Source organism: Lathyrus oleraceus, chromosome 3 (assembly GCF_024323335.1).
Source record: "Lathyrus oleraceus cultivar Zhongwan6 chromosome 3, CAAS_Psat_ZW6_1.0, whole genome shotgun sequence".
Taxonomy (NCBI): domain Eukaryota; kingdom Viridiplantae; phylum Streptophyta; class Magnoliopsida; order Fabales; family Fabaceae; genus Lathyrus; species Lathyrus oleraceus.
The window spans coordinates 526,259,994-526,279,904 of NC_066581.1; the positions used below are offsets into that span (position 1 = coordinate 526,259,994).

General features: G+C 34.6%; 2 protein-coding genes across 3 annotated transcripts; one reads left to right on the forward strand and one right to left on the reverse strand.

Annotated features, from left to right (window-relative positions):
- Positions 1 to 1,811: 1,811 nt before the first annotated feature.
- Positions 1,812 to 6,296, forward strand: LOC127128676 (O-fucosyltransferase 27). The gene is made up of 10 exons (XM_051058047.1): positions 1,812 to 2,235; positions 2,594 to 2,678; positions 3,008 to 3,078; positions 3,170 to 3,258; positions 3,633 to 3,876; positions 3,973 to 4,085; positions 4,190 to 4,280; positions 4,373 to 4,501; positions 4,740 to 5,287; positions 5,373 to 6,296. Exons 1-10 carry the CDS (start codon positions 2,044 to 2,046, stop codon positions 5,839 to 5,841), a joined length of 2,031 nt encoding a protein of 676 aa, XP_050914004.1. The 5' UTR covers positions 1,812 to 2,043; the 3' UTR covers positions 5,842 to 6,296.
- A 4,924-nt stretch (positions 6,297 to 11,220) lies between these two features.
- On the reverse strand, positions 11,221 to 15,835 carry LOC127128677 (transcription factor BIM2). Of its 2 annotated transcripts, XM_051058049.1 has the most exons (7): positions 15,654 to 15,833; positions 15,430 to 15,526; positions 14,688 to 14,757; positions 14,504 to 14,599; positions 13,142 to 13,575; positions 12,014 to 12,143; positions 11,221 to 11,644 (listed from the first exon to the last, which is right to left on the reverse strand). In XM_051058049.1, exons 1-7 carry the CDS (start codon positions 15,763 to 15,765, stop codon positions 11,543 to 11,545), a joined length of 1,041 nt encoding a protein of 346 aa, XP_050914006.1. In that variant the 5' UTR covers positions 15,766 to 15,833; the 3' UTR covers positions 11,221 to 11,542. The 2 variants fall into 2 exon arrangements, with proteins under 2 accessions (XP_050914006.1, XP_050914007.1); XM_051058050.1 differs by lacking the exon at positions 11,221 to 11,644 and having other exon boundaries at positions 12,127 to 12,265; positions 15,654 to 15,835.
- Positions 15,836 to 19,911: the final 4,076 nt, after the last annotated feature.

Here is a 19,911-nt window from a genome sequence, read left to right on the forward strand (position 1 = left end):
TTCACATGAAAGATGAAGTGTGAATGAGAAAAATGTTCATTGATCATCCATATTAAATTGATCAAGATGAACATGGTGAAAGTAAATTTCTCATTAAATGAACAATGGAGTGAGTAGTTCTTATATACACTAAGGTGACTTGTACCATAAGAAAGCTATACTCTACCACATTATATTGTACCTTAGAGAGGAAGTTACAAACTATAACAAACTTTTAACTAACTCATAACTACTTGTAATTGTCATCGAGCCATTTGGTGATGTAGTGTTGTCATGCTTTACATACTCATCATTATCATGCTTCAATAATGACGAATCATTTATATTAAATTTTTTAAAGCTAAGGTCAAGTGCAAATAATTAAAATATCTTTAAAATTAACAAAAACTAAAATAGAATAACCCTTTTGAACAAAATCTACCGGATATTCATTTTAAACCGAATATCTATGTTAATTATTAATTTATTTACTTTGAAAACTATTAACATGTTTTAATATCATGGATTCAAATAGTACATAACATTATTTAAAGAGTATAACTTGAAAATAAATAATTAAAATTATATTAAAAACTAACAATTCAGTCTTTCTAATCTATTAATTTTATACCAATGAGACACGTTGAATGTTCAGTATCAAGTATATATTTGGTCCGTTTCAAAATCAATTTGTTTAAGATTTTTATACACATTAAATAATATATTAAGTAGAAAAAAGAGAGTATTTTTAATTTTTTTTAGATTTAATTATACTTTATATGTAATTTATTTTAGATTTAAATATATTTTATCAAATTTTAAATTCAAAATATTGTTATATTCTTATTTGTAGGGGTGTACGTGCGCCGATTTAAATTTGAATTTGATCCAATAGAATACCAATTCATATAGAATACTTTAATTTAGGTAAAGTAAAATAATCACCTGATACATATTCGGTTTCGACAAATTCATTGATTTTTGGGTTGAGTTGAGTTAAGTAGTGGACTCTCCAAATAATTGGTCTATTTTATTAATATTAAATGACTAAATGATGCGACATCATATTATTTTTATAAAAATATTAACATTTGTATCTTTTTAAAAAAAATTTGATAACTTATTTTTACTATCTTTTAACATCACAAAATAATAAAGGCATAATTAGTCACAAAATTCCTTAACCTTTAGTCCCTTAACTAAAAACCGTTATAAGTTAGTTCTTTATCTTCACTTCTATTACCCTATTTCGTCCATTCCGTCAATTTTTAACAAAAAAAAACATTAAATTCTGGTGACGTGGCGTGACAACAAGTTTATTGGTACAAATTTAAGTCAGATAATGTATCAATTTTTAACTACATATACTGACTCAGATTGATACGAATGATATTTCCATCACGTCAGATCACCAGAACTTAACATTTTTTCTTAAAAATTGACGAAAATGATCAAATAGGATAACATAAGTGAAATTAAGAGACTAATTTATAATATTTTTTGATTAAGATTCATGAGAGATGTCAGATGCTATTAATACTTGCATGCATGTGTCATTGTCATTGACATGGCACTAAAACATACGCCAGAGACAATAATGTCTAAGGCCAAATTAGAATGCATACGTCACATACAGTGGTGCATCCTCTGTGTGACATAATTTTTTTATTTGAAAAATTGATTATTTGATTTTTTTTTTAAATTTAGTTATTTTAAGAAAAAAGAAATGTTGTATTAAAAAAAATAAAAAATACAAAAGATATAGGGTATCTACAAAAAGTAAAGAAAATATAGAATGGTCCTCTTCATAAATCTTGTTCCACCTCAAACAAAAAAAACAACACACGCACATATACACACTCTTCTCTCTCTTGTCTTTGTGAACAACATTGTACTAAGAAAATAAAAAACATGCTTTACCACGTGCCTTCTCAATCTCACTCATTACTTTCATAGACTTTTCCATTGACTCTTCTTCTTCTTTCTCATCACTTCTCAACAAACAAACCTCTCAAGAGAAAGAGAGAGAGAGAGAGAGTTTTTGTTTCTATAATTTTTTTTTCAATGAAAGGGGAAATAAAAATGAAGTCAAAAATGAAATGGGTTGGCTTAATTGGAATTGTTCTTTCAGCTTTTTCAATCTTCATTCACTTTCTTCTAGCTAGATTCACTCAACTTGGTGTTTCGGATTATCAATCTTCTGTTACTATCTTCTCTTGGAGACCCATCTTTGATAATCCAGATTTTTCCACCAATGTAAGCAAAAAGATCTCATCTTTTTCATCTGTTTTTGGTTTTTCTGTGTTTTGATTTTCTTAAAGTCTAGATTTTTTCTGAAAAAAAAATCCCTTTTTTTAAGGGTTCTTCATTTTGACTTTTTTTGTTGTATAAATATTGTACTCTCAGAAAATGACAAAGATGTTGCACTCAGTGTTGTTTCACTTCTCATAGAATGTTATTGGTCAAATGATGTTTTTTTTTGTTTTTCTGTGTTTATCAAAAGAAGCATGTCATTGTCTTTGTTCATTGGTTTGGATCTGTTGTTTCCAATGTCAAATGATGTTTTTTGTATTTTAAGGTTTTTTTTTTTTTTTTAATAATGTTTTTGATGCAGAGTGGTTCATATAGAAGATTATGGGGACAAGTAAAGCTTCTTGAATCTTTATATCCAGATTCAATTCCAAGAGGGTATTATCCTGGTTAGTTCAACTTTTTCATTTTGGTGCTTTAATCCTTCAAATTTAGTATGTGTTTGGTTCTGCGGCGACAAAAATCGATTTTTGAATCAAATGATTCATGTTGGTGCTTTTACTTTTTATTCTACTGCTTCAAACATGTTATGCATTTGGAAATGATTTTGGCAAAAAGTTAAACGGAATGTAAAGCGACTTATGTTTGGATACTTTCGTATGAAAGTAGATTGGCACGGATACCGAACTTACAAACACAACACTGACACGTTGACGCCGATGATAATTTAAGGAAATAGAGTCGATTGAATATAACATGTGTCTATCTTTCGTGACAGAACCTGCTTCACAAACAAACGGGTTTATATTTGTCCGAATACAAGGTGGTTTTCACGAGATCAGGAATTCGGTGAGGTTATTGTTTCAGATTCTGTATCGTATTATATATTTATCCGGCATTCGTTTGACTCAATGTGTTTTATGATCTGTTTCGTTTCCAGATATGCGATGTGGTTGCGATTGCACGACTTCTTAATGCGACATTAGCAATGCCTGAAATTCAATCAACAACCAGCAGCAAGGGAATAAGGTTTGTCACATCATCTTAAGATTAAACTCAAGTCCTCTTTGGATAAACAGATTAGTTAATCGCTTATAGCATAAGTGCTTATCATATAAGTTCTGAAGCACCGACATCTCTGAAAAAAGGCTTGTCATTGTCCATGTTGGTTGTGATTACGTTCAATTTATTCATTTTTTCAAATTATTACAAGTGTCAGTGTCGGCGTCGTGTCTGGTTCATAGCATATAAGTGCTTACGTATAAGCTATATCTAAGTCAATCTATTTTCATATAAGCTGTAAGCTGTTTTCTTAAGCTCAAATAATTGAATCCAAACATGCCCTCTCAATCTTATATCATCTATATTTACTATTTTTTCTTTTCACAACTATTTCTATGCAGTTCTCGGTTTAAGAGTTTTGCGTACCTATATAACGAGGACCAATTTATAGTCTCGTTAGCGAAAGATGTCAAAATTGTGAGAACTCTTCCGAAATATCTAAAGGGTGCAAGGAGGAAAAAAGAGATTCCGGTGTTTAAAGTTCCGTATTCGGCATCGCCTTTTTATTACTTGCGTCATGTCCTCCCTGTATTAAAGAAGCATTCAGTGGTTGAACTAGTTGTTTCCAATGGTGGATGCTTGCAGGTAACGACAATTTACGATTCACACATTAGGCTCGTAATTTTCGCTTACCAAAGTTCATGTTCAGAAGTTAATTTTTTTCGCGTTCTTCTTTTTCAGGCCATTCTTCCTCCCGATTTCGAAGAGTATCAAAGGCTGAGGTGCCGAGTTTCCTTTCAAGCTCTTCAGTTCCGGCAGGAAGTCCAAGAACTGTCCGCCAAGATTTTGCAGAGGCAAGAGAAACTTCATCGTCGCAGCTTTTTCTGTCTTTTTTCCATCTCTTCCATAATCTTTTCCCGTTATTTTTGTTTTTGAATATTTCCCGATATAATTATAGGTTACGAGCTCCTAGTCGGCCATTCATCGCCTTTGATCCTGGCATGACGAGAGAGTCTTTAGCTTATCATGGTTGTGCCGAACTATTCCAGGTATATAATTCAATCTCTGATAACAAACGGGCCCTTATACTCTCGAGCTTTACGTATTTGAACTTTGACGACGACCTTTCACTCTTTGCTAGGATGTACATAATGAACTCATTCAACACAAGAGATCTTGGATGATAAAACGCGGGATTGTCAAAGGGAAGCTTTTAGTCAACTCGGCCGAAGCAAGATTGAATGGATCGTGTCCTTTAATGCCGGAAGAGGTGAGAGAATACGTTTAAACTTTTGACATGGCTAATTTTTCAGGATCAGTGAATTTGGTCGGAACGACTCTTCGAACTTCGGTAATTAACCGCCGTTGCAATATATCGTAGTTGTATATATAGGTTCTGTTTGGATAAACAACTTAATTCGACCGCTTATAGCAATAGCGTAAATCCTTATCATATTAGTCGTTACGTATAAGCTATAAGCTGTTTTCATACTTTTGATCTCTTGTAGATTGGTATTCTTCTACGAGCCTACGGATACTCGAAGGATGCGATTATATATGTCTCGGGAGGTGAAGTCTTTGGTGGTCAAAGAACATTGATTCCTCTTCACGCGATGTTTGAAAACGTTGTTGATAGAACATCTCTTACTACTCCGTGGGAGATGATTAGAATCTACGGACAAGAGGTTAACCTCGTTAATCCTCCTCCCGGACCACCGCCTTTCGAAGAAGTTAAAAAGCGTGCGGCTTGGAAGAACGCAGGTCCACGTCCTCGTCCGCTTCCTCCCCCTCCAGCAAAGCCGAAATCGTATAACATAGAGGGTTGGTGGGGTTGGGTAGCTGAGAGCGATAACGAACCTGATAGTACCGTTATGGAGCTAAGGACGAATGCTCATAAGTTACTTTGGGAAGCTATTGATTATGTGGTTTGTGTTGAAGCCGACGTGTTCGTCCCCGGATTTGACCGTGACGGGAAGGGGCATTCGAATTTCGCTAGCTTGGTGGTGGGGCATAGGCTATATCAGTCGGCCGCGTCGAAGACATTTCGACCCGACAGGTAAATAACTATCTTGATCTTGATTGATGTTTCTATGTATTTTTTTTTTCAATGCATAATTGCAATGATTTTTCTTCTGATGCAGAAAAGAAGCTGCTAAGTTCGTAGACGAGATTCGCGACCACATGTATCAAGCAAATCGCACATGGCTAAAATCAGTCCGCAGGCATTTGAGAAAAACATTACTCGATGGAATACTCGAAGCATCGAGTAAATCGAAACCATTATCATTTCTCTCTCATCCAATCCCGGAATGTTCTTGTTTGCGGCACGGCTCTTCTGAAGCATCGAAGAATTCTTCTAGTCCTTTATCTTCCCAAGTATGGAAAACTCTTGGTGTTTCTCACAAGTGTCCTGCATGGATGGACACGACTAGTCCGGTTTCTCAATCAAAAGATAAGGAAAATGACGATGACGGTGACGACGATGATTCTGTATCGGGTTTATTCTTTAAGCAAAGTGGTGGAAATAATGAAGGCGAAGGAGGCGAAGTTAACACGAAAGAAGAAAATCAATTCGAGGATCAAGAAGAGCTCGAGGGTGGCGAAAGGTGACAGACATCCAAGATATGCGACGATCGACAATGGATTCACATTCTCCGAATTCATGTACATAATTGCTTGTTGCTTCCAACTACCGCATACCGGATTTAGTTTTGGGTGAGGAGAGGAGTAAATCGATTAATATATTTAACCTTACTCAGGAACATGGTTTTAAATTGCGGTTGAGGCTAACGGTTATGCTGCGAACTTTTATATTGCGGCAAATGGGCACGATTGTAGTTACTGACCGCAATTTAAAACCAAAACCACGACGAAAACCATTTACTAGGAAAGAATAATCTATATAACATAGGTGCTAATTTGTTGACAAGATATCAATTTTGGTGTTACTTTAATATTAGGTTTAAGTTCAGTTTGGATGTATTTTATTGATGTAGCACTGAGGAGAAGTTAACTCCATTTTTGTATCTGATATGAGTAGTAATTCTAATTCATCCATATTCATACTTTTTCATTGTGAACATAGATTCTTCCATACTTTGTAACTAGAAACTTTCATTCAATCTTATTATTTTTCTTCCATGTTTTCATATTATGGGAATTTAATAACAAAGTTCTAAATCATACTCCGTAGTGTAAATTACATCATACATGTAAACTCTAATCTAGATTCTGTTGTATGTATTGTTAAATTGTTAGTTAGTTACTTAAGAGTTACTTGCTAGTAATGCTTACTATTCTGTGTTTCATGTATAAGTACCAGTTTAGTATTCATGGATATAGTTTTATGTATAAGTTTGGTACTCATATGGCAAGTTAATGAAAACTTTGACATTCTAATCTAACTAGTATCATAATCGAGGAACCATTACTTTTCATTTTCTTCTCATTCTTGATCCCTGCGTGTTTCTTACCCTTTCATCATGACTGAATCCTCGTAATAACGATTCATTCAACCAGCAATTCCAAGATTTGATGACTTTTATGATCACTGGTCCATGCTAATGGAGAATTTGCTTTGAGGAGTATTATGGACTGATCGAAAATGGTATCATGGTGGTTCCTCCTGATGCGACTCAAGAATAATTGAAAGTTGTGGAGGAGAGTAAATTGAAAGACTTGAAGGCCAAGAACTATTTGTTCTAATCCATTGATAGGTCGATCTTGGAAATTATCCTTGTGCGCAACACAACCAAGGACAATTGGGATGCAATGCACCATAAGTATCATGGTTCCTCAAAGGTAAAAGAACACACCAAGGACAATTGGGATGCAATGCACCATAAGTATCATGGTTCCTCGAAGGTAAAAAGAACACACCTGCAGTCTTTGCGAAGAGAATTTGAAGTTCTTGGCATGAGAGAAACTGAAATTGTTGATGAGTACTTTGCAAGAACACTTGCAATTGCCAATATAATGACTGCACATGGAGATAAATTGGAGCAGGTAACAGTTGTTGAGAAGTTCTTGAGATTGATATCAGCAAAATTCAATTATGTTGTGTGTTTCGTTCAAGAGTCCAACAATGTAACAACTTTTTCAATTGATGAACTGCAAAGCAACTTGTGTTGTGCATGATGAAAGGATGAAAGGTCAAAGAGATTTAATTGAAGAGCAGGCATTGAAAGTGTCCATTGCAGGAAGAGGGGTCGGGAGAGGAATATGAAGGTTCTTAGGAGGAGGTCGTGACAGAGGTAGACAAAGTAGAGAATTTGTGGAGTGCTACAAATGTCACAAGCTAGGCCATATCAAAGTGAGTGTCCTAGCTGGGAAGAAACTGACAACTATGTTGAATACGATGAAGAAGAAGAGATGATCTTGATGACCAATAGTGAATTAAAAGGCTTGGGCAAGGAAGAAATATGGTATCTTGGAGTTAAAGCTTGGTTATTTGAATTTGATGAAATTTTTAGGGGAATCTGTCAAGCTAGGTGATAACTCCACAATGGCTCTGTTATGAAAAAAGGGAATGTGAAGCTGAGCATTAGTCACAAGGCACATGTGACAACTGATGTCTATTACATATCAGGTTTGAGAAATAATATTTTCATCATTGGTCAACTTCAGTACAAGAAAATAAGTGTTGTATTCAAGCATGACTTTTTCCAAATCTTCCACGAAGAGAAGGGCTTGATTTGACAACTAAGATGTCTCAAAATAGGATGTATGTGATTCATGCACTAGTCATCATGTCTATGTGTTTTCAGACAACTAAATAGATGGAATCTCAACTGTGGCATATTAGGTATGCGCATTTAAGGATCAATGGATTAGAAACACTTGTGAAAAAGGAAATGGTGAGAGGTTTTCCTAGATTGGTAAACATAGAAGAAAGTTGCATTGGTTGCTTTATAGGCAAGAAAAACAAAGATCCCATCCTTATACAACCTACTTGGAGAGCTAGTGCAAATCTGAAACTTCTCCATTGTGATATTTGTGGGCTTATCAAGCCTGAGTTATCTGGAGGAAACAAGTATGTCATCACCTTCAAAGATGATTTTAGTAGGAAGACGGGTTAATTTTTTGAAAGAAAGCCAAATGCATTTGATGTCTTTAAAAGATTCAAGATATTGGTTGAGAAAGAATCCAATTGCCTAATTCATTGTCTCAGAACTAACAGAGGTGGAGAATTCACATCAAATGTGTTCCATGACTTTTGTAGCTTGCAAGGGATCAAGAGATAGATGACTATTGCATATACTCCAGAATAAAATGGAGTATTTGAAGGGAAGAATATGACACTCTTGAATATGGTTAGAAGAATGCTATCATGTGGAAAAGTTCCTAAACATTTATGGCCTGATGCAATGAGATAGGTCACTTCTGTCATTAATAGAAGTTTTACATTGGCAATAAAAAATATGATCCTTGAAGAATATTGGAGTGGAACAAAGTCATCGGTACATTACTTCAAAGTGTTTGGTTGTGTGGCTCATGCTCATGTACCTGACACACAAAGAAGGAAATAGGATGGAAAAAGTGTGCAATGTGTGAATCTTGGTGTTAGTGAGGAATCCAAAGCCTACAAGTTGTATGAACCAATTGAAGGTGAAGTCATCATTAGCAGAGATGTTGTGTTTGAAGAATTAAAGTGTTGGAATTGGAACAAAGAGAGTCAAGCAAACTCCGACGATTCACAAGTTCAAGTTGAAGATGAGAGTGAAACTGAAATGCAAGAAGGTCCTGATGCAACAACTCTAGTAGTTATATAAAATTCAACTGAAGAACTTGTTGAAGAACCTATAGATGGTCATACAGATGAAGAGAATGAAGGAAGAGTAAAAATCACTGAAGAACCTAATTAGCCAGCTCATAGAATTAGAAGACCTCCAAGGTATCTCTTAGTGACTATGTGACTGGTTTGGAAAATAAAGAAGAGGATTAACTGCCTAGCTTTACCGTTTTCAGCTCAAATGAAGATCCTAACTCAAATGAAGATCCTACTAGTTATGAGGAAGCTTTTCGATCAGAGGTATGGAGGAAGTCTATGATAGTGAAACAGAGTCCATAGAGAAGAATGATACTTGGGAGTTAACAACACTACCTAGAGGCCTAAAAAATCATTGGAGTAAAATGGATCTACAAAACAAAGTACAATGAAAAAGGAGAAGTGGACAAACACAAAACAAGGTTGGTGGCAAAGGGATATTCTCAAAGGTGTGATATTGATTTTAATGAAGTGTTTGCATATGTGGCTAGGTGGGACACCATTAGAACCATACTAGCTATAGCAGCAAATTCAAAGGTGGTGTATGTTTCAACTAGATGTGAAAAGTGCTTTCCTTCACGGTGAATTATCTGAATATGTCTACATAAGCCAACCTCTAGATATCACAAGGGAAATCCTGAAATGGTGTATAAACTGAAGAAATCACTCTATGGACCAAGACAAGCTCCAAGGATCTGGTATAGCAAGATTGACTCATAATTCTGCATTGACAAGTTTTTGAAATCCCCTTATGAGCACACTCTCTTTGTTAAACATGGAATTTAAGGGAAGATTCTCATTGTCAACGTGTATGTAGATTATCTTATCTACACTGACAATGATCTTCAAATGATGGAGGAGTTCAAGCATTCAATGAAGGGAAAGTTTCCCATGACTGACTTAGGATGGATGAGATATATTTTTAAGGAATTAAGGTGAAGCAAAGCAATGATGGGATCTCCATACATCAACAAAAGTATGCAACAAAGATTCTATCAAGATTTGGCATGGAAGTATGCAACAAGGTATGCTATCCTATTGTTCCAGGCTATAAATTAGGGAAGGGTGGAAGTAGTAAAGCTGCTGATGCCACCATTTACAAACAGATGGTAGGAACCCTAATGTACCTTCTAACAACAAGACCAAACTTGGCATTTTTTGTGTGCTTGGTAGCAGATACATGGAAAATCCCATAAAAATGCATGTTGCAGTAGTCAGGAGAATCATGAGATACCTACAAGGCATCTTGAACTTTAGTATTTTGTACAAGCAAGCAGACACCATTAGCTTACAACTTCTAGGATGGACTGACTCTGATTATGTAGGAGATGGAGATGACAGGAAAAACACCTCAGGTCACGTGTTCAAGATAGGGTCAGAGTCGATATCATGGTCCTCGAAGAAACAACCAATAGTCACATTGTCAAGAACAAAAGCAGAGTTTGTGGTTGCTGCTTCATGCGCTTGTCAAGGAATTTGGTTAAGGAAGGTGCTAACTTATTTGAAAGTAACTTGATGGCAAGGATCAATAATCTTTTGTGACAACCGTTCCTCGATCAAACTTTCAAAGAATCCTATCATGCATGGAAGGTACAAACACATAAATGTTAGGTTTCATTTCTTGAGGATCATGACTAAAGATGGAGTCATTGAGTTGAAGCATTGCAACACACATGACCAATTGACTGACATTCTTACCAAACCATTGAAGGCTTGAGTCATTTGTCAAGATGAGGGAGAGCTTATGAATAGAGACATTAACTAATGTTACTTGATTTCTTTGGAGAAGTCAAAGTAAGGGAATGATTGTTGTATATAGTTGTTAAGTTTTGTTTTAGCATTGTTAGTTAGTCAATTAAGAGTTAGTTGCAACTTTGCTTGCTTCCCAAGTAATATAAATTTTATCAGTCGTTGTCTTTGTTTATAAAAAAATTAATAAACACATAAAATTAAGGATGTTGTTGATTACACTATATTTTTTCCAAATTTTATGAAAAATTGAAAATGTCCCTATTCAAAAAATAACTTTCAGACACACCATATAAAATGTTGAAACAAATGGATCCAGATACTAACATATGGAGAAACCCTTAATATAAGAGCAAACATCCAACTCCCATCACCAATTAGGCAAAATCTCTTAATTCTTAGTTGAGTAAAAAGTAATTTCTAAACATGATTCAAACTCGACATTCTACATTAAAATAAATTTTAGAGTGATAGAGAACGAAAAGACTAAAAAGAGTGATTTTTACTCTCAATAACCTATCAAGGACATGTTATTATAAACTCTTCCAAATACTTACACACAACTGATGGTCTCATAACTCCATATAAGTTGTAAATAAGCTCTTCCATAAGCTTATTTCAAAATGTCATTGTTTCAAAACTTCCAGAATCATGAAAATATACATTTTATCTAGATCTAGCCAGCATGACAAAAATAACCTGCCACCAAAAAATAATAACATGAGAAGAGATCACTAGCTAGCTTCTCTTCTAAACCTCTTTGGACTTTGCTCAGAATCCTCACTGAAGTAATCACTAGCTAGCTTCTCTTCTAAACCTCTTTGGACTTTGCTCAGAATCCTCACTGAAGTAATCACATGCCATTGCTTGATTGCTCATATATTGATTTTCATGACCCTGAAACAATACAAAAAATTTGTTATGGTAAGATGATTCTTAAGGAGAAATGAAACAATATGAGAACTTGCAAAGGGGCATCCTTAGAATCAGAGCCGTAGATTAGCTGCGGTTTAACCATAGAGGCCTTATCCGTGACAATATTTTATGAGGTCCTATTTAACCACGGTTTCACAGTAGTCTTCCTTAGAATCGATATTTTAAAAACCATACCGAAGTTCTACCCGGTGAGACTTCAAGTTATGGTTTAATTGGTTCAATCAGTATAACTGTGATTGAACTGAATAAATAGCATAATTAACTGTTTATTATGAGAGTTTGTAATAAGCACTTAAGTTCAATAAACTATTTGTATTTGGATAAGCTAACCTTTGAGCTATATTGGCAAGGGGTTAACCCAGTAATTGAACGTCGACCAACATCAATTTGCACCGAAACACTGGTCTGCAACAAATCTACACCCGAGGATTGTAGAGCTTGGGTGAGAGTACCCAATATTCTGTTTAAACAGACAACAACTCAACATCCAATTATGGCATGAATAATATGTAATCATATAGATTCTTGAGCTAAAAAGTTAATTTCCCGGAAAATGAATTGTTGCACCACTTATTTTGTAATCTGTATGAAACATGAAGAATGTTAAAAGAACACAATGTCAAGAACTTTGAACATTTTCTTATGTCAAGTTTTATTTTGATTTTTTTAAGCACCGAATCTCATGGACAATCATAAACCAAGTGGCGCTCTAATAACTTTGTTGGGACATTTCATACTCTCAAAATTTGAATCAGAGACAATATCCGAACAAATTGCAAAATGTAGTTGGCAAGACTCAAGTGGTGATCCGCAAAGCATATGATTTGAATGTGGAAAGGAAAATTTCGACAGATTTCAGTAATGAACTTTTTACATCAATAATACATACGTCTATGATGTTAACCTCAGATAGAGGCGTGGAGTGACAAACCCCAAAACCGCTATAGCGGATAGTGAGATAGCTTCTATTGCAAGGACTAAAAAATAGTATACATACAAAGCATTAATCCCACACAAAATAGCAAAATACACAAAATTAAAGGAATAATCATGCTAAATAGTTAATAATTAGAGGGGTAACAAATTTTTTATTGTTAATGTCTTTCAAAGAATTCCATTACCACGCCATTTCAAGCTTATCATTTATAAGCTTAAAATAACCTTTACTCTTGGAGGTTGGTGTTTCCTTTTTCTCGCACAAAACCAGAAAACTTAGTCTTTGTTTGGGAGATAGGAGGGAGGAACGGAGGGTTTTGAGAAAAAGGAAGGATGATGGAAAAAATTAGCAAATAATTGAAAAGTAGAATAATGATAATCTATGAATGATGATGAGAACATTCACATTTCCTTTCCTTCTGTAACACACACAAAAGGTGTACACCCTCTCTAAATAAATAAAGTAGTTTCGAGCACATAGTTAACATGAAATAAGGCTCTAAACTTATAAAAGAAATTCACCTTTGAGAGTAGGCACTTGAGATGCTATCTGATTCTGACCCACTATCAATTTTCAGCTCCTCTTCTTCCTTCAATGTATTATCTGGAACAGTATAGTCGTCATTGTTTGGTTTGCTAAGCCATACTTGAGGCTGGAGATTGGAAGCCATGTCAGCATTAGATACAGGCAACTCCAGCATCTGTTGAGTCACCATACCACTGCTAACAACCGGATCAAACATGTCCAATCGCATTTGCATTGTCAGAGGAGCGGCTTCTGCGGATGAACCAGGGGTGCAACCCTTCTGAATAGTTGTGGAGGGGACAGGTTCTATTGCGTTCTGTACGTTTTTAGGCAATGACAGAGAGACATTGTTACGTGTTTCATGATCAGACCCATTTGGAATAGCTCGAGAAGGATCTATAGTGTTTTCGGCAGGTCCGTGATGATTTCTCTGAAAAAAGGTTGAACACAAAACAGAATTTAGATGAAGAGCCACTGCTATTATTTCAAGGCTTTACGTCACAACTAATCATCGTGAAAACTATATCATTGAGGTCGCCAAATTACATAAAATGGTAAAATCTTAGCATGAAAGAAATTAAATTCTCGAATGATAAATGTTATGCACGCCATGAAACATGATATACGATGGAGTATATTGGCATGACAAGGACCATTTATGCAAGCCTGCTTAGTAGAAATAAGACTTGGAGGTTGGTGTTATTTCTTTTGCATTCAAATATAAACATGAACTCTCATACAATTAGACAATACCAAGTTTCACAATGCTATACAACTTAATAGTTCAAGTTCGAGTGTCATGTAAAGATCAATGTTAAAATTAAATGTTTGAATTAGAGTTTGACCTAACTCAATCCTACAAAGTCGGCTTGTAGGATGAAGATTGTCCTCCCTTATAAGCACATGTTCAGACCATATATTATCTGATGTGAGACTCTAAACACACACCTTCACACCCAGAACTGGATATTTGGATCGTGGAAATAAATGGTGGGTGGCGCGATAGCGGAAACCTGATAGCAGGCGGTCTGCAACGAAGCTCTGATACCATGTGAAGAAATGTGGGGCTTAACAATCAAGTTTGCCAATAGTGAATAAGTAGAAAATAGCACTCTGTTCAAATTCTGCTATGCTAAAATACTATAGCACAGCTATAACCACTAACTTACGACACTCTGTGTTAACGCGTGTATTGCAGAATATTAGTTGTTTGTTAAAATCCCATTACGCAATAGCGCCACTATTTACTTGACAGCATTGTTTTAGATAAGAAGTTTCATCACTTGAATTCAAACATTTTCTCATATATTCACAGAATAAGAATTGTACAAATACATACACTATTCTAAATACTTTACCCATGGAATTAATTTACTTGGTTCCTGATTCCATCCTTCATAAGAATGTTCATAAATTTGTAACTTTTCCTGTAGGAACTGGATATATTCAATAACCTGGACAAAAAAAAAGCTATAGAAAATCAGAATTTCTTAAAAGAACAATTTATATACAATACATGAAGCAAATGATTGAATCAAATACCTCCAACAAAAAGGAAGCTTTATCTCTTTTTTGATCATTTTGAGGTATAAGATCTCTCAGAACCTGAAATCTGTCTCACAAATATATTTCTTCTCAAAGATCCAATCATTACTAAGACTATAAAAATAAATGGAGCGGAATGGAGCGGAATGGAGTGGAATGGAACAAAGATGTCATTCCATTGTTTGGGCATTTCGTCTATGTTTGGATATCATAAAATAAACAGACTAGAATTGAGCGGAACGAAGTGGAATGGTGTGGAATGAAGATTCCACTCTATTTTTTGAAGATTTTATGACGGAACAATGCAAGTTCTTCATTCCTCCCAAACTGGAGGGGAAGAGATGTGTGTGTGTGTGGTGGTAAGCGATGGAATGGAATGAAATTCATACCAGTCCATTCCACTCTGTTCCATTCAATTTTAAATGATTCAAACAATGGAATAGCATTTCATTCAACGCCACTCCATCCAATTCCATCAATCCAAACAAAGCCTTCATGATGGAATAGATCAATTTTGTCAATTCCGCCCAAATTTGGAGGGTAAAAAATATAAAAAATGATGAAATGAAATGAAATACACTTCCGCTCCATTCCATCATTTCTTTAACTAATCCAAATAATGGAAAATAAGGTTATGCTATTCCATTCAAACATAGCCTAAATTTTACATAATACAACAATTTATTTTAAAAAAAAACATTTTTCTAAAAAAATTTCAATTCAAAAAAAAAAAGCTTGCCTTTCGTTAATTTTGCTTCTTCTACGCTGCTCAGTCTCAGAATGCTTAGAACGATGAGGGTTCGCTCTTTTCCCTCTGCCAGGTTCATCCACCTTTACTGCCAATTCACAAAACAATAATCGCATTTTGAGTTGAAATTGAATTACAAAACGCAATTGATAGGGAAAAAGAGAAGAAATTTGAAGCACCCATCATCAATCAAGAGAAAGGGTCAGAGATTGTACCATTGTTGTTGTTGATGTTGAGAGCGGCGGAAGAAGTGTTGACGGTATGGAGGTCTTGATCATCATCATCCAACAATTCTTCATCTTGATTGCTTTTAGAAAACCTAGCCATTTTCTTTCTTCTTTAGATGAAAATACACATGAGGAAAAAAATAAGAGTGAGCTTAGTAATGTGAGCACACACCCTAGTGCAACTAATTATATTATATTATTTTATTTTTTTCTCCAAAAGTTAATTCTAGATATTTTTAAAATATTTATAATATTTATAAATTTAAAAAAATATAATTTTTTTTTATATTCATCTCCCTCTAAAGTAATCATTTCCCATCTCATTCTCTAGTATCTTATAAATAGAAATTTATAAGTCGGTTACAAATAAGTTTGATGAAATTGCATAAGCGTAGTATCGATTAGTCTCTATTTTGATGTTTTGTCTTAGTCAAATTTATCGTATAATTGAGTTTTGTATAAACCTCTAACTTATTTTAGGTTAAAATGGTATTTTCATGCTTACAAATGTAGGATTGACTAAGTCAACCTTAAACGAATCGATTCAAGGAAGTTGATGAATCAAATCAAATTGTTTGGGTAATATGAATCGATTCAAGGCAAGTTGTTAATAAATTCAAATGTGTTTTTGACAATTTTCTTGTGGTCACTGAATTTGTGATCTGATTCATAATATGTCATGAATTGATTCATGACTGAAAATTATGTGACTCGTCTTAAATTAGGACATGTGATATGGTTCAAAGTATTAGTGAATATATTCACGTGATTAGATTCATGAATCGAATCACGACATGATTAGATTCATGAGTCGAATCACAACATGACATTTTCAGGTTATCTTTATCATTTGAGTATATTCACATGACATCCTTTATCGGAAGCATTTAAGCAAACTTGCACAGATTTTGTGATATTTCTCAAGCATCTATAAAAGATTTTCTCATTTTATTTAAAAAAATAAATATCAAACCATTAAATGGAGTGCTATAAAAATACTTCATCTCTCTACAAAACATAACTTGCATCTTTTGAATGAAGATCCATCGATCTTTACGAGTGTGTGATGTTATTTTATGAGAAATCAATTAAATTGCTAACATGTTTTGAAGTATGTTATTTTTAGATTTTGAAGATGATTGTGGAATTCATGAATTGAAGTCCTAGTGAAGAAAAAGATTGGTCTTATCAATAAGAATTGGATTTTTCACTTCTTTCAACCTTGTGGTGAGCAAATTCAAGTCTTAAAAGCATAATTGTGTGACGATTGCTATATGTGTGAAGATTGAAGATTATCAAAGGTTAAAGATTGTGATCAAGATTGTAGTTAGGATTAGATGTGTTAGAGACAAATATTAGCTAGTGAAAAAAGCAAAGTTAGATAGGATTGAACGATTTATCTGAATTATTTTCTGGGGTTTTCTTGTAACCAAACTCTGTAACAAAACAAAATCTAGTGAAAGAACAATTTTCGATGGTTTACCATCGAATGCTATACTATGTGTATACCAGGACAAAGCATTGAACTAGTATAAACCCTAGTGCACTTCTCTCTCTCTCTCTCTCTCTCTCTCTCTCTCTCTCTCTCTCTTGTAGTTGCATGCTCCTAATTCATTATGGGGGAGAACCTCAATCCAGTTATTTTGTTGCTTGTCTTATCACTTTTATCTTTTATTACTTTCAATTATTGAGTCTCCTTCATAATTGCACTTCTCGGAATCAAGTTTGAAAGAGTCAGTTTTTAAAATGCATAAACCATTGGTTTGGTTTGACCTTGATCATAATTATTTTTGGTCAATTGCATGAGTAAGTGGAATAAGAAACCTTTATGTTTTTTATTTGAGTTTGATACAAAGAAAAATCTCAAAGTGATTTTAAAACTATGACATTTTGAGATTTTATGTGTTTGATTCAAATCATAGAAATTAAACACAATTTCTGATTCAAATCAAATTGGACTGGGGCAAACCAAGGATTTTCTAACCATTTGATTCAAATCAATTTCTCACTGGTCACCTCTACTTGATTTGATTCGAATCAAATATTATACATGATTTGAATCAAACAGTTTTTCAGCATTTTCCAGTTGGGCTTGTTGCATTTGATCTGAATCATTTTTTTGCACATGATTCGAATCACGAGGTCTCTGATTTGAATCACACTTTCCGGATGATTCGAATCAATTGAAAATGGTCAAAATTATGTTTTTTTTAAATATATTTCACTTCACTTGTTCATTTGATTCAAATCATGAATTGCTCTTGATTCGAATCTAACTGACTTTCCCAACCATACTCAGTGTTTAATCTCAAGCACATATAAAACCTTTTTGTCATCATTTTTCAAATATCATCTTATCATAATCAATATTTTGATTTAGTGAAAAATCAATTTCCTCTATTTTGAAAGTTCAAATTCTTGCAACGAAACTCTTGCATCTGTTGGTGTAAGCCCTAGAGGCCAATACCTTTTGGTACTTGTATCGAATTATTTATTAATAATAAAAGGCATTTTCTTTATTATGGTTGATTAATAAAGTCCCTGGAATAGATAGTCCGTTTAATGTATTAAGTGTGACTTAATCATGAGAACACATTAAACATAAGGACATTATTCTTAAAGTATCCGTAGTCGAGCTTTAGTGTGAAGTGGGATAACATTAAAGCATTAAGACTATTATGTTTGTAGACTGATGATCACATCTCATGGATCATGGATAAAGAGTTATCAAGTCTTAAACATAGGTATGAATATTAGGAGTAATATTTATACCGGATTGACCCGCTATGAGAATACTATATAGAAAGTTATGCAAAGTGTCATAAGTTATTCTCATGGTGATAATAGTGTACACCACTCTTCGACCTGAAACCACTATGGATCCTAGATGTAGAGTCGAGTGCTTTATTGCTGATCCAACATTGTCCGTAACTGGATAACCATAAAGATAGTTGATGGGTACTCCACGAAGCATGCTGAGGGACATGAGTGACCTAGATGGAATTTGCCTATCCTGCATAACAGGATAAATGTCTATGGGCCCAATATTGAACTGGACAAGGATGACACAGTCTATGCCTTGTGTTCAATATAGACATAAGGGCAAAAGGGTAATTATACACATAAGTATTATCATAGAAGGTTTTGTCAGATCACATGACATTTTCGTGTCTTGGGTAGCAGTGATGTGTTGCTAGATACCGCTCACTGTTTATTATATTAAATGCGTGATTTAATATAATTGCCAATGTCGCGAAAACCTACAGGGTCACACACAAAGGACGGATTGATGAGAGATAGAGTAACTAAGGAACACCGTAAGGTACGGTGCCCTTAAGTGAATTATAGAACATCGTAAGGTACGGTGTACTTGAGTAGAATACGAAATATGGTAAGGTACCATGGGCTTAAGTGATTTTGGGCATATTATAAGATATGGGCCAAAATACACTTAAGTGGGCCTTTTAGCTTGAAGCCCACACAAGTGGTTCTATAAATAGAACCCTTGTGCAGAAGCATTGATTGCGGTTGCATTACTTTCGTTTTCTCTCTCTCTCTCTCTCTCTCTCTCTCTCTCTCTCTCTCTCTCTCTCTCTCTCTCTCTCACTCAAAGCCTTCATTCATACCAGCTAGCACTGAGATTGAAGGAATCCGTTCGTGTGGACTGAGTAGAGACGTTGTCATCGTTCAACGTTCGTGATCGCTTCATGGATCTGCATCAAAGGTTTTTGATCGTCACAAGAGATCTGCACCAAAGGTTTCAATCGTCACAAGAGGTAAATATTCTATCACTGATCATGACCATTCGTAAGGATCTCTAAAGGAGAAAATTTTAATTTCCGCTGCGTTTTGGATCGCAATTCTCCTTCAGCATCTTCAATCAATTTGATTCAAATCTTGATAACGAGAGATTTATAATTGACTGAAGGAGATGCATTTTTGAACTAATCGTTTTTGAAGATTTGGTTGAGATTTTCAAGTTGTTTACAAGTTGGGGTGATTGTCAATGGTGATGACAAATTCCATTGAAAAGAAGTAGGTTCTTTTCTCCAAAATTTCCTTAGAAGTGACTCTATGGAAAGCTACAGATAAGACAAAGTTCTTTTCAAATCTTCAGACAATTCATCGCTCAAGGAATTAGTAGGATCTAGGGGTTGATTGCTACACACGAAGGCTTGGAGTAGATTGGTGATATTGGAAGATTAGAGAAACGTTAATCGAGTAAAGATTACATATAAGAGTTTGG

What these genes read in the sequence shown, in the direction of transcription:
- LOC127128676 (XM_051058047.1), top strand. Translation starts at nt 2,044, where the DNA reads ATGAAAGGGGAAATAAAAATGAAGTCAAAAATGAAATGGGTTGGCTTA. An exon ending in GTTGTGCCGAACTATTCCAG is followed by an intron (nt 4,281 to 4,372) that starts GTATATAATTCA and finishes ACTCTTTGCTAG; the next exon opens with GATGTACATAATGAACTCAT. An exon ending in GTCCTTTAATGCCGGAAGAG is followed by an intron (nt 4,502 to 4,739) that starts GTGAGAGAATAC and finishes GATCTCTTGTAG; the next exon opens with ATTGGTATTCTTCTACGAGC.
- LOC127128677 (XM_051058049.1), bottom strand. Translation starts at nt 15,765, where the DNA reads ATGGCTAGGTTTTCTAAAAGCAATCAAGATGAAGAATTGTTGGATGAT. An exon ending in CAACATCAACAACAACAATG is followed by an intron (nt 15,527 to 15,653) that starts GTACAATCTCTG and finishes GTGAATTGGCAG; the next exon opens with TAAAGGTGGATGAACCTGGC. An exon ending in CTTGCCAATATAGCTCAAAG is followed by an intron (nt 11,645 to 12,013) that starts GTTAGCTTATCC and finishes GTATTGTTTCAG; the next exon opens with GGTCATGAAAATCAATATAT.